Source organism: Echinops telfairi, unplaced genomic scaffold, assembly GCF_000313985.2.
Source record: "Echinops telfairi isolate 266 unplaced genomic scaffold, ASM31398v2 ScPeMD7_3;HRSCAF=10, whole genome shotgun sequence".
NCBI lineage: Eukaryota > Metazoa > Chordata > Mammalia > Afrosoricida > Tenrecidae > Echinops > Echinops telfairi.
The window spans coordinates 63293904-63304979 of record NW_022103899.1 but is presented as its reverse complement, the minus strand read 5'-3'; the positions used below and the strand labels follow the sequence as shown (position 1 = coordinate 63304979).

General features: G+C 62.5%; 1 protein-coding gene across 1 annotated transcript in view; it reads left to right on the top strand.

Moving 5' to 3' along the window:
• HDAC4 (histone deacetylase 4) overlaps positions 1 to 11076 on the top strand; it is a 108282-nt gene that overhangs the window by 96162 nt on the left and 1044 nt on the right. The window contains exons 16-25 of the mRNA XM_045294467.1: positions 1055 to 1101; positions 3589 to 3696; positions 4176 to 4231; positions 4418 to 4505; positions 4959 to 5078; positions 5164 to 5261; positions 6199 to 6317; positions 7142 to 7275; positions 9049 to 9133; positions 10853 to 10994. Coding sequence (XP_045150402.1) covers positions 1055 to 1101; positions 3589 to 3696; positions 4176 to 4231; positions 4418 to 4505; positions 4959 to 5078; positions 5164 to 5261; positions 6199 to 6317; positions 7142 to 7275; positions 9049 to 9133; positions 10853 to 10994 — 997 coding nt within the window. The remainder of the gene's footprint in view (positions 1 to 1054; positions 1102 to 3588; positions 3697 to 4175; positions 4232 to 4417; positions 4506 to 4958; positions 5079 to 5163; positions 5262 to 6198; positions 6318 to 7141; positions 7276 to 9048; positions 9134 to 10852; positions 10995 to 11076) is intronic.

The window sequence follows — 11076 nt, the reverse complement described above, 5'->3', positions numbered from 1 at the left end:
AGGGGTAGTTCTACTCTGTCCTGCAGGGCCGCTGTAAACCGGCTTCACAGGGAGTTTGCCTCGGTGTGGCTGTGGGGTTAGGATGGTGATCAGAAGTCCAGAGGTCTGTCTGGAGGGCTGGGGGACTAGGGACACCCTAGGTGCCTCATGGTGACAGGACCAGGCTGCAGTGCAGGGGGGCTTTGTGGGGGGCAGGGGGGGGGGAGCAGGCCCAGCATAGAGGGCAGCCTAAGCAAGCCCCCAGACCACCACCCAGGGCTGGCCAGCCTGGCAGGGCCCCACCCCTCTCATCAATGTGGAGGGGGTGGCTTGGGGGACATGGCTGGTTGGTGGTAGAGATCCAACCCCTGGTATGGAGACCACCTCTACCCAACGGGCCACCTTCACCCCCAGAGCTCTGGCCTGGAAGTGCAGAGCAAGAAAGAGTTTGGGGTGGGGCACCCTGGATTTGGAAGGCTGGGGTCCACACAGGCGGGAGAGCGGGGCCCCCAGAGTGCTCAGAGAGCCCAGGTAGCTGCTGGCTGCTTCAGGCCCCACTGCAGAGACGCCACTGGCCCCCGCAGGCAACTGCCAGCTTCTCTGGGGCCTGGGAGAGTTTTCCAGGCAGCTTGGTGGCCCCTTGTCCCTGGAACCAAACCATGTGGGCTCCATGGATGGTGGGCTTCTAGGGGCCCTGCTGCCCTGGGACTCCTGCTCAGCCTGGTGTAGTTCAGTGAGGGGGACACAGGTGGGAACATGCAGCTCATGGCCACACACCAAGGGCTCACAGGGGTCCCGGGTATGTGGGACATGGGCAGGGTCCCGAGAATCTCCCAGTAGGCCTGCTTTCTCCCCAAAGGCTTCGTACCCCCAACAGGCTGCAATCTGGAGGCGGGGTCCTGGCCAGAGGACAGGACCTCTCCTGCAGTTCTGCACCCCAGCTCAGCCTGCAGATGCCAGCCATCATGGTTTTCGAGGAGGGGGGCACTTGGCTTAGACAAGTGCCATGCCACCCTTCTTGTTGGCCCAGTGGGTGGGCCTGGCGGCCTGGCCTGACTGCCCTCTCCCCCCACAGGTGCCCTCACCTCAGTGTTCGTGCGGCTTCCGTGTGGAGGGGTCGGGGTGAGTATCTGCAGCGTGCACTCTTGGGGCTAACTCTGTCAGGTGATGGGGACTGCCCAGTCCACACATGCCCTTCACAGCAAGTGTCCGCACGGCAACATGGGGCTCCGCTCAAGTGCCCCCGCCCCCAGTAGGGTCCTATGAGCCTTGGCAAGTTCGTGGCCAGCCTGTGCTGTGGCAGGGCCTGTCCCAGGGGCGGGCCTCTGGCAAGCCAGCCCCTGCGGAACCCATCGCCTGCAGAGGAGAGCTGAATGAGGGCTCAGACATGCAACGGGGACGACAGGGCCTGGGGGCCCAACACAGGCCCCCACCTGACGCTGCCTGTCTAGGAGCGTGAGCTCAGCGTACCCACCAGCCTGTGGCCACCTCCCAGGAGCTGTGGGGAGCAGGAAACACAGGGCACCTTGGACAGGCAGTCTTGGTGAGGGACGCTGCTGCCACTGTGGAAGGGGACACAGAAGGTCATATATGAGAAGAGTGACCGCCGCTTCTCTCTCGGCCCTCAGACTCAGCTTTCCCATATGCCAAAGTGGTCGGCCTGTGGCTATCATCCACTACTGAGAATAAGAACGTCTCCCTGGGACAGGCCCTGCCACTGACCTCCCGAGCTGGGCGCTGGGTGAAGCCAGGTTCCCTCAGGACTGGTCCTCTGCTTAGACACTGGGTCTCCAGCCCACCAGAGGCCGCTGTCCGTGGCGCAGCCTCCCCAGGCCTCGTTCCTGCCCCTTGGTGAGCAGGCCTCTGCCCTTGCTCCCTGCCGCTGTGGTGGGACTCCTGGACAGGAAGAGGGGATAGGTGGGGCCAGCAGCTAAGCCCGAGCTCAGAACCCAAAACAGCCCCGAGTGGTACAGCCGGTGGGGGGGAAGACACTGGGTTGCTGGCCAATCAGTGGCTTGGGCCCACCAGCCAGCCACACAGCAGGAGCGGTCGTGGCAGCCTGCTCTGTGCAGACCACATCTCGGACACCCTGTGCGGTGGGTTGGTGTTTGAGGAGCCCCTGGAGGTGCACAGAGTTCAGCGACTAGACCCCAGGCTGGAGGTTCATGATGACCATGGGGATCCCAGGAAGAAAGGCCTGGAACCCCCCACCCCCGCAGTGTCCCCAGCTGTGTTCTCCAGGGAGGCAGATCGCAAGCAGAGCGCTAGACTGCTACACCACCAGGGCATCCCCATTGACAGGCCTGGGGCCTGCTGGCCGACTCGGGTTAGAACTGTGGGATGCAGTTCCCGAGCAGCGGGGGACATCCTTCTGGCGCAGGCCAGGCAATGCCACCCTTGAATCTCCAGATGGAAGCCAATCCTGAAGTGGCCCGTCTGCCCCTCTAGGGGCCTGTGAGAAGACTGGAGGGACCTCCTTGCCCCTCAAGGGCCACAAGGCTCCAGGAGTCCCCAGGGACTGATGCTCAGTGGACAGGCCACAGGGAGAGGGTGTGAGTGTGCTGCCGCGTGTCACAGAGTTCTCCCTGGCCACCTGGCAGTGACATCCACCACCGGTCGCCGTGTCCTTTCAAATGCGACAAGCCAAAATAAATGAATGAGCCCTGGGCCACATGGCCGAGTGCCCACCCGGTGTACGCAGTGTGTCCCCAGTGAGTTGCTACAGGAAACATGAGCCAACTCGGCCTGGGCTGTGGTGCTCGGTGCTCGGTGCTCTGCAATGGCGCCCTCGTCTCCCGTGATGTTGCCTGGTGCCATCGGCCAATGAAAGCATTCCGAGTAGGAAGCGGGACTTCTACCCCTGCCCCAGCAGGATGGCCGTGTGGGCGTTTCCCTGCAGAGAGGCGGCACCGCCTTTGGCTCACACGGGATCCCAGGAGGGAGACGTGAGCTGAGCGAGGGACCCAGGACACCAGGAAAGAAGAGCAGGAGCAGAGGGCAGCCTTTGGACCTGAGTCCCCCGCTGAGAACCTCCTTGACCTAGGGGCGCAGAGGAGCCATGGCTCCCCACTCGCCCAGAACCCCAGGGCCCTTGGAGGCTGACAGGAGATTCGGGCCCTGAACCAGGTGCTTGTGCTGCCGAAGCCACGCCGCTGGGTCCCCAGCGCCAGGGCTGGGCCCAGGTCAACAGCTCTCAGAATGGACCACCCGCCTCTCCAGTCCTGGCTGACGCTCTCCCGCACACACCTGGCCCCCCGCCCCATCGTCATAAACTGACCCAGTTTATCCAGAATATGACAAAGTCACGTCTGAGGGGCCCTTGGGTGCCCAGACGCCAGGCCGAGGGTGCTGTAACGGGGAGGGACGGGGAGGGCAGGAGGGAAGCCAGCAGTGACCCTGAGGGCCAGGGCTGCCAGGTGCCGGTGGGCCGTACTCCACCCCCGGGACTGCTGGGAGACTCTGGCCTGTGGCGTGAGAAGGACCGGAGGAATCTGTCCTTTAAGAGGGAGTCGAGGGAGGGGGCCCGGGAGTGGCGCGTCAGCAGGCCTCAGGGGCCCGGCTGCTGCCATGTGGTGGGCAGGGCGGTGACCATGAGGGCTGTGTCCGCAGGTGGACAGTGACACCATCTGGAACGAGGTGCACTCCTCAGGGGCAGCCCGGCTGGCCGTGGGCTGCGTGGTGGAACTGGTCTTCAAGGTGGCCACCGGCGAGCTAAAGGTGAGGGAGACCCAGTGCACTCTGGGGCTTCAGGGGACTGCCCCCTCCTACATGCCCAGGGTGAAAGGGCTGCTGGGAGCCTGGGGTGAGGGCTTTGAGTGTGGGTGGGGACATCCTGTGACCACTAGCAATTCACACACACACACACACACACACACCTCCTCCTATACACACTGGTACCTGGCTCAGCCAGCTGCCAGCAGCAGTGGTCGGCAGAAAGCCAGGGCACATGCCCTTCCATCTGAGCTGGCTCGTTGGGTGCCAGTTCTCCTGGGTGCCGTCTCCATTGAAGGCCTTGGCTCAGGGGCTGGGGGGGAGGGGGGAGCAGTCATGCGCCCCACCCAGTCTGATAGTGCCCCCCCCTGAATCTGACTGTGCCCCCCACCTAGTCTGATCATGCTCCCCACTGAGTCTGATAGTGACCCCCGCTGGGTGTGACCCTGCCCCCTCTTTCCCACCCACCCCCACCCTCGGTGCAGAATGGCTTTGCTGTGGTCCGACCCCCAGGACATCACGCGGAGGAGAGCACACCTATGTGAGTGGAGGAAGGAAGTTGGGGAATGGGGGGTAGGGGTGGGGGTGGCTCCTGGCCCTCTGAGGTGGGGCCAGCATTGCCTCCGGTGTGGGGATGTGGTTTCTGATTACCTGGCCAGCCCCTGCCCCAGAGCCTGCTGTGGCGGGAACACCAACCTGAGTCCCCTGCCCCTCACCCCCACCCCAGGGGCTTCTGCTACTTCAACTCGGTGGCCATCGCGGCCAAGCTCCTGCAGCAGCGGCTGAGTGTCAGCAAGATCCTCATCGTGGACTGGGTGAGTGACCGCTGCCTGCCCTCTCAGGCCAGGGCTCTGGGAAATGCACCTGATAAGTTTGCTGGCAGCGTGATGCCCTCCTTCCCACTAACAGGCCTCATAAAGGTAGAACCTTCTAGGAATAGGGCCCTGACCCTGTGTGTACACAGGAGGCTAATGCCGGCCCGTACCCAGTCCTTCTGGTCTGCATCCCAGTCCTTCCAGGGCGATGCGTAGTGGCCATGGGCACTGACGAGCCACAGCAGACTGGCCAGGCAAAGGCCCTTACAGACCTGAGCACCCACGTCCAAGCAGGGCCCTAGTCCGGGCACAGGCCCAACTCACTGCTGGCTCGGGTCGCACCTGGGGCTGAGGGCGGGTCTGGCCGCGGTGTCTCGCTGCCCATCAGTCCGCGAGCAGCATGATGGCTCACAGGGGGGGGGTGTCACAGTGCGCTGCCTCCCCCTCCCCCAGGACGTCCACCACGGCAACGGCACGCAGCAGGCCTTCTACAGCGACCCCAGCGTCCTCTACGTCTCGCTGCACCGCTACGACGACGGCAACTTCTTCCCCGGCAGCGGCGCCCCCGACGAGGTGAGCGGGCGGCGCCCGGGGGTGGGGGCGGCCGGCTGGGTGGCGGGGTGGTGGGCAGATCTTGACGCTGTGCCCCCTCTCGCAGGTGGGCACGGGGCCCGGCGTGGGCTTCAACGTGAACATGGCCTTTGCCGGCGGCCTCGACCCCCCTATGGGAGACGCCGAGTACCTGACTGCTTTCAGGTTCGACGCCTGGCCCCGCCCCTGAGTCCCTCCGCGCAGCCGCAGTCAGAGACGACGACCCTGGCGCACATCCCCCAAAACATTCCCAGTCTCTGGGTCCACTCCACCACCCCCATGACGTCAGACGGCGTCCACAGCCCTGCCTTAGCCACCCACACTCACGTCCGCAGACAAAGCAGTCAGCCACGGAGGTGGGGCGTGGGGGTCCGTGTCGCCTAGTGGCATTGTGGTTGCAAAGGAGCAGGAGGGGCGCTCTGTAGGTATGAGGACGCTGCAAGCAGTTTCTCTCCCTCAAACTTCCCGGGAGGCGGGAGCTGCAGGCGGCCAGTCTCCCCCTCTGTTTCTGGCACTAGGTCTTGGGCACTTGGACGTGGCCTGCGTCTCCCACCTGACTGGCTGCAGCCATGAGGCCAGGCTGCAGTAGTGGGTGGGGGCTTCCTGCCAAATGGGGTGATGTGCTCTGGAGCCTCAGTAGCTGCTTAGTCTTCTAGGGTTGCTGTAGTGGGGGTACATGAGCCTCGAGGGGCTCAATGGCTCTCAGGCTCCATGTCCCCTCCAACTCCTTGGCCCTGTGTGGGCGGGGTGCAAATGCCAGACCAGACCAGCCAGACTGCCTGGGGTAGTGGCCCTGCTGGTCCTGATGACATTTTCCAGACCCTGCCCCTGATCAGGCCTCCAGGGATCCCCAGCCTAGCCCTGGCTCACCAATACCCTCAGGTTCTCTGGCCCTGGCTGACCACCTGACCCCCCTCCCTGGTCCCTGGGCCTGGCCTGGCTGAGCACCCTCAAGCCCGGCCCTATCAGACTAATCACTCCAGCCCCACTGCCGAAGCTGCTGACCACTGCCTTCTGGCCCCCTGGGTCCTCCACACAGCTGCCCACCCTCTCCCCCAGGGTCCCTCCCTTGGCCATGGCTGACCCCCACCCCCTCCCACAGGACAGTGGTCATGCCGATAGCTAACGAGTTTGCCCCGGACGTAGTGCTGGTGTCCTCGGGCTTCGATGCGGTGGAAGGCCACCCCACGCCCCTTGGGGGCTACAACCTCTCCGCCAAGTGTAAGTGGGGACCTGTCCACCCACCCCCTGGGGGCTCCTCTCCCCTCTCCAGCCCTAACAGCAGCCCAGAGAAAAGGCCCACTGGTCCTGACAGGAGCTCTGCCATGCAGACAGCCCAGCTGTGCAGCCTTGCTCGGCCACTGGGGCCTCCTCTGGCCAGGACAGGGCAAGGACCAGTCCCAGCCTTCAGGACCCTGGCTGCTCAGACGGGGTCAGGGGAGAGGTCCCCTCACCTGGGATTGGGCGAGGATCCCAGCAAGTCTGTGCCTCTCCTGGGGGGCAGTGGGCATGGGTGTGTGCATAACGTGGATGTAAGCGTGTGCACACCAGTATGTGGGGGCATGCACCCATAGATATGTGTTACACAATGGTGTCCGTGTGCACAGAACGTGAGCTCATGCATATGCACACAAGTGTGTGCATGTGTACAGTGTGAGTGCACAGAATGTGAGCTTGTGCATGTGTGCACGCGTGTGTGTGCATGTGTGTACAGTAGTGTGAGTGTGCACAGAACATGTGAGCTTGTATGTGTGTACACACCAGAGGATGAGCAGTGCCAAGGCCCTCTGGGGAGCTGGAGTGGGGGTGCCTGGCCACCTCACCACTGTCTGTCTGCAGAGCTGGGCTGTCCCTCCGAGTCCCCTGAGTACGCATCCCAACCAGATCCCTGCTCCCACAGTGGGGGGTCCCAGCTGGCCCCCAGGGAGCCTTTGTAAAGGGATCTTGGCCCTGTGTCCACTCCCCTACCCAGCATGCCTCAGGCGCTGCACCTGCCCACAGCCCCTCCGCCCCCTCCAGCTGCAGTCCCTCCCTCTCCCCTGCAGGCTTCGGGTACCTGACAAAGCAGCTGATGGGCCTGGCCGGTGGCCGCGTCATACTGGCCCTGGAAGGTGGCCACGACCTGACGGCCATCTGTGATGCCTCAGAGGCCTGTGTCTCCGCCCTGCTGGGGAACGAGGTACGTGCATCCCTGTCCGTCTGTCCATGTGTCTGTCTGTCTGGTCGATCCATGTGTCTATTGAGGAGCAAGGTGTGTTTGGGGGTGCGTCCATGTGTCTGTCCCGGCTACCTGCCCCATGGGGGCTCTCATCTGTGGGTGGCCTCCAGCCCCTGGTGGATCTGCTCGGAGCTCGGCAGACACTGTTGCTCTGGTGGGGAAAAGGCGGGGCCCAGGAGTGGGGGTCTGGCTCGCCGTGGTGGGCGAGTTTCCAGGTGGGCTGTGCCTGAACCCAAGCCAGGAAAGTCAGTCCACAGGACACATCAGTGGACAAGGTGGGGCCTGAGCAGGGGTCAGCAAGTGTCCCCCAGTGTCCCTGACACATGCAGTGTCCAGACTGAATCCCACCAGGGCACGCTCTGGCAGCTCACCCTAAGGCCTGGGACAAAGCCTGATGTCACTTCTGGGCCCAGTGGCTAGGACTTATATCTTGGGTTGGTCCAGTTTTGCCCCACCCCCACCGGTTCTGGGTTCTAGCCCAAGGATGTTCCCCACTTAGCTCCTGCCTCATCCTGGTGCTTGGGAGAGAAACCGAGGCGAGCCTCCCTCCACATCTGGTCACAGCTCGCCGGGTCCTCTGTCCTTCTCCCAGGGCCACTTTCACCCCTTGTCACTCATGCCTTGTGCAGACAGACACTCCCCGAAGCTCCTGGCCAGCTGCTGGGGCTGAGATCGTGAAGAGAGCTGACCGGGCCACAGCCATGGTTGATGAGGGACTGGACACTGGTATTTCCACAAACTGACCATTCCCCCTAAATGGCAGGGTGACACCCTGAGACATGCTGCCTTCCCGCTGGCCGGCACGCCCAGGGACGCCTTCTTCCTTCCACCTGTGGCTGCTGCTGTTGTTATTGGGGTGTCCCATCTCATAGCGACCCCGCCCCCATACAACAGGAAGAAGCAGCACCAGCCCTGCACCATCCTCATAATCGTTTTATGTCTGGGCCCCTTGTGGCCGCCCCTGTGCCCATCCATCTCGTTAGGGGCCTTCCTCGTGTCCATGTCCTCTTCCTCCACGGCACCGAGCATGATGTGCTTCTCCAGGGACCGGCCTCGCTTGATAACATGCCCAAAGTACAGCGTCTCTCCATCTTGCTTCTAAGGCGCATCCTGACGTACTTCTTCCGAGACAGATCTTGTCGGTTCTGGTGGGGGTCCCGCCCGGTCCGTCTTCTCATGCATCGGTTCTTCATTCTTCCTTACTCTTGAAAAGCAACTGAAAATACCAGGTTTTGGGGTCAGGCACACCTTGTCCTCAAGCAACATCCATACATTGAAAAGGGGGTCTTTAAAGGGGCCTCGTGAAGCAATTTTGCCTGGGGCAGTCCGCTGTCCGATTCTCAGAACCCCTCTGAACTGCCCTGAGAGAACCCACTTTCTGCAGTCGATGCCAAGGCCACTTGGGATTTCAAGTCATTTTTTCCTTGTTGGGAGCCCTGGTAGTGTCGTGGTTACTTGTTGGGCTGCGATTGGCATGGTTGGCAGTTCGAAACCAGCAGCTGTTTCTCAGGAGAAAGACTGGGCTTTCTACTCCCGTCGACAGTTAAAAGTCTCGGAAACCCACCGGGGTGCTGTGAGTCAGCACCGGCTCCGTGGGAGCAAGTGTGATTTCTTTGTTGTTGGAAGTGGCTTCAGCAAAGGAGTCCACTGGAGTCCAGCTCAGGCCTTGGTCATCCATGTCCCCTTGGGGGGGGAGGTGAACCATACTGACCACTGTCCCATGTTCTTCTCCAGCTGGACCCCCTCCCTGAGAAGACGTTAGAACAGAGGCCCAACTCCAATGCTGTGCAGTCCATGGAAAAGGTCATCGAGGTTCACAGTGAGTCCCTCATATGGCTGGGCCCACGGGTGGCTGGCAAGAGGGCGGGGCTTGAGCCGGGACTTGGTGAGCCTGTGTCCTGGGACTGGCCTTCTCCTCTGCAGTGAAGTACCCCTCTTCATTGACTCAAGTGCGGCACAATGGGGTGGTCCGAGCCCCCCAATGCAGGAGTGCTTATCCATACCTGCTGCTCTGTATACCTGATGGGCTGGGTTGGCCCCTCAGCCCCTCAAAGTGTCTGGTCCTTGGATGTAGGTGGCTCCTGCTACTGGCCACAGCAGAGTGGGAAGTAACAGCAGTTGAGGAGCCCGGGTGGTACAGCTAACTGCAAGGTCGGTGGTTCAAACCCACTAGCCGCTCTGAAGGAGAAAGATGGAGGCTGTGTGCGCCCATGCCATTGCACAGAGGGTCTCTCTCGGAGGCCCTTTGGGGCGGTTCCACTCTGCCCTCTAGGCGCACTGCCGTGGAATGGATTCAGTGGCCGTGGGTGTAAGCGCCCTGGTGGCGCAGTGGTTAAATGCTGATAAGTGACATGAAGGTTGGTGGTTCGAAACCCATAGCCACTCCCAGGGAGAACGATGAAACAGTGTGCTCCCATACAGCAGGACCACCTCAAGAGCCCCAGGGGACAGTCACCCTAGACCTGCAGGTCCTGTGACTCTGGTTTGGCTGGCAATCACCTTGAGTACCTCCCAGCGATGCTCCCAAAGCCACTGTGACCACTTTCAGGGGACACACACACACACACACACACACACACGGAACTGTAAGGGGGACACCAAGGGGCTCAGCCAGAGCAAAGAAGCCGTCTGAGAGCTCCCCTCCTAGGCTTGAGGTAGCAGGGGTTCCCCCTCCTCTGGGTGACTGCCAGAGAGGGGAGACAGGCTGGCTTCTGCCACCTACCCTTGCTAGAAGGTGGGCACAGGCTACAATACAGGTCAGCCTGGGGAGGAATGATGGCCAATGGGGGTGGGGGTGGAGGGGCACTTGGGTAGTACAGACGCCTCATGTGCTCCTCCCCTGCCGACAAGTGAGAGGGACGGGCCCCTGTCTGTCTACCCCAAAACCCCCCACCCCCATCAAACCACCCCCCAGCAAGAAAGGCCCAGCAGCCCACTTCCCCTAGTGATTCACAGAACAAGGCATTCCTCTGACGAGAGGCGCAGGGCCGGCCATGCGGCCAGACACCGGGAGGGACCCCGGCCTGCCCACTCCTAGTCGGCACATGCACTTCCATCCCCACCAGGCGCCATACAAGGGCCCCGCCCACCTATCCAGCTATCACATAGGACCCCCACCAGTCAGCCTCTAGACAACAAGCAGGGGACTCCCCGTACCCAATGGCATGCAGGGCCCCCCACCCAGCTATCACCACAACTACACACACACACTGGCAGACCCATGGTTGGCTCCATGCCCTCCGTGGCGTTCACAGGCAAGGAGGAGGGCAGACACTGCCCAGGAGTTCCTGCCCTTGTTCGCATGGCTGGTGTGTCAGACAGAGGACTTAGTGGGTGTGTCCTAGACAGCGTCCACTCTCATGCGTCGCATGTGGTCTGTAGCCCGGGTGCCCACCCTGTCCACCGAAAGAGGCTCCCAGAGTTCTCACCCGATCCTCAGGTCTTGCTCCGGCCAAGCGGCATGAGGGGCACCCCTCAGCCCCGGACAGCCTCTAGCCCCCAGCCCACCTGACGCTGACCGCTGCTGCCTTGTCCCCAGGCAAGTACTGGTGCTCCCTGCAGCGGGCCGCCTCCACCGTGGCCTACTCGCTGGTGGAGGCGCAGAAATGTGAGACCGAGGAGGCCGAGACGGTCACCGCCATGGCCTCGCTTTCCGTGGGCGTCAAACCGGTTGAGAAGAGGTGAGGTCTGCTCCGTGGGTATGGGGGGCCGCCTCTCAAGGGGGCGCAGCCAGGCAGCTTCTCGGGGATAGGCTCTTGGGGG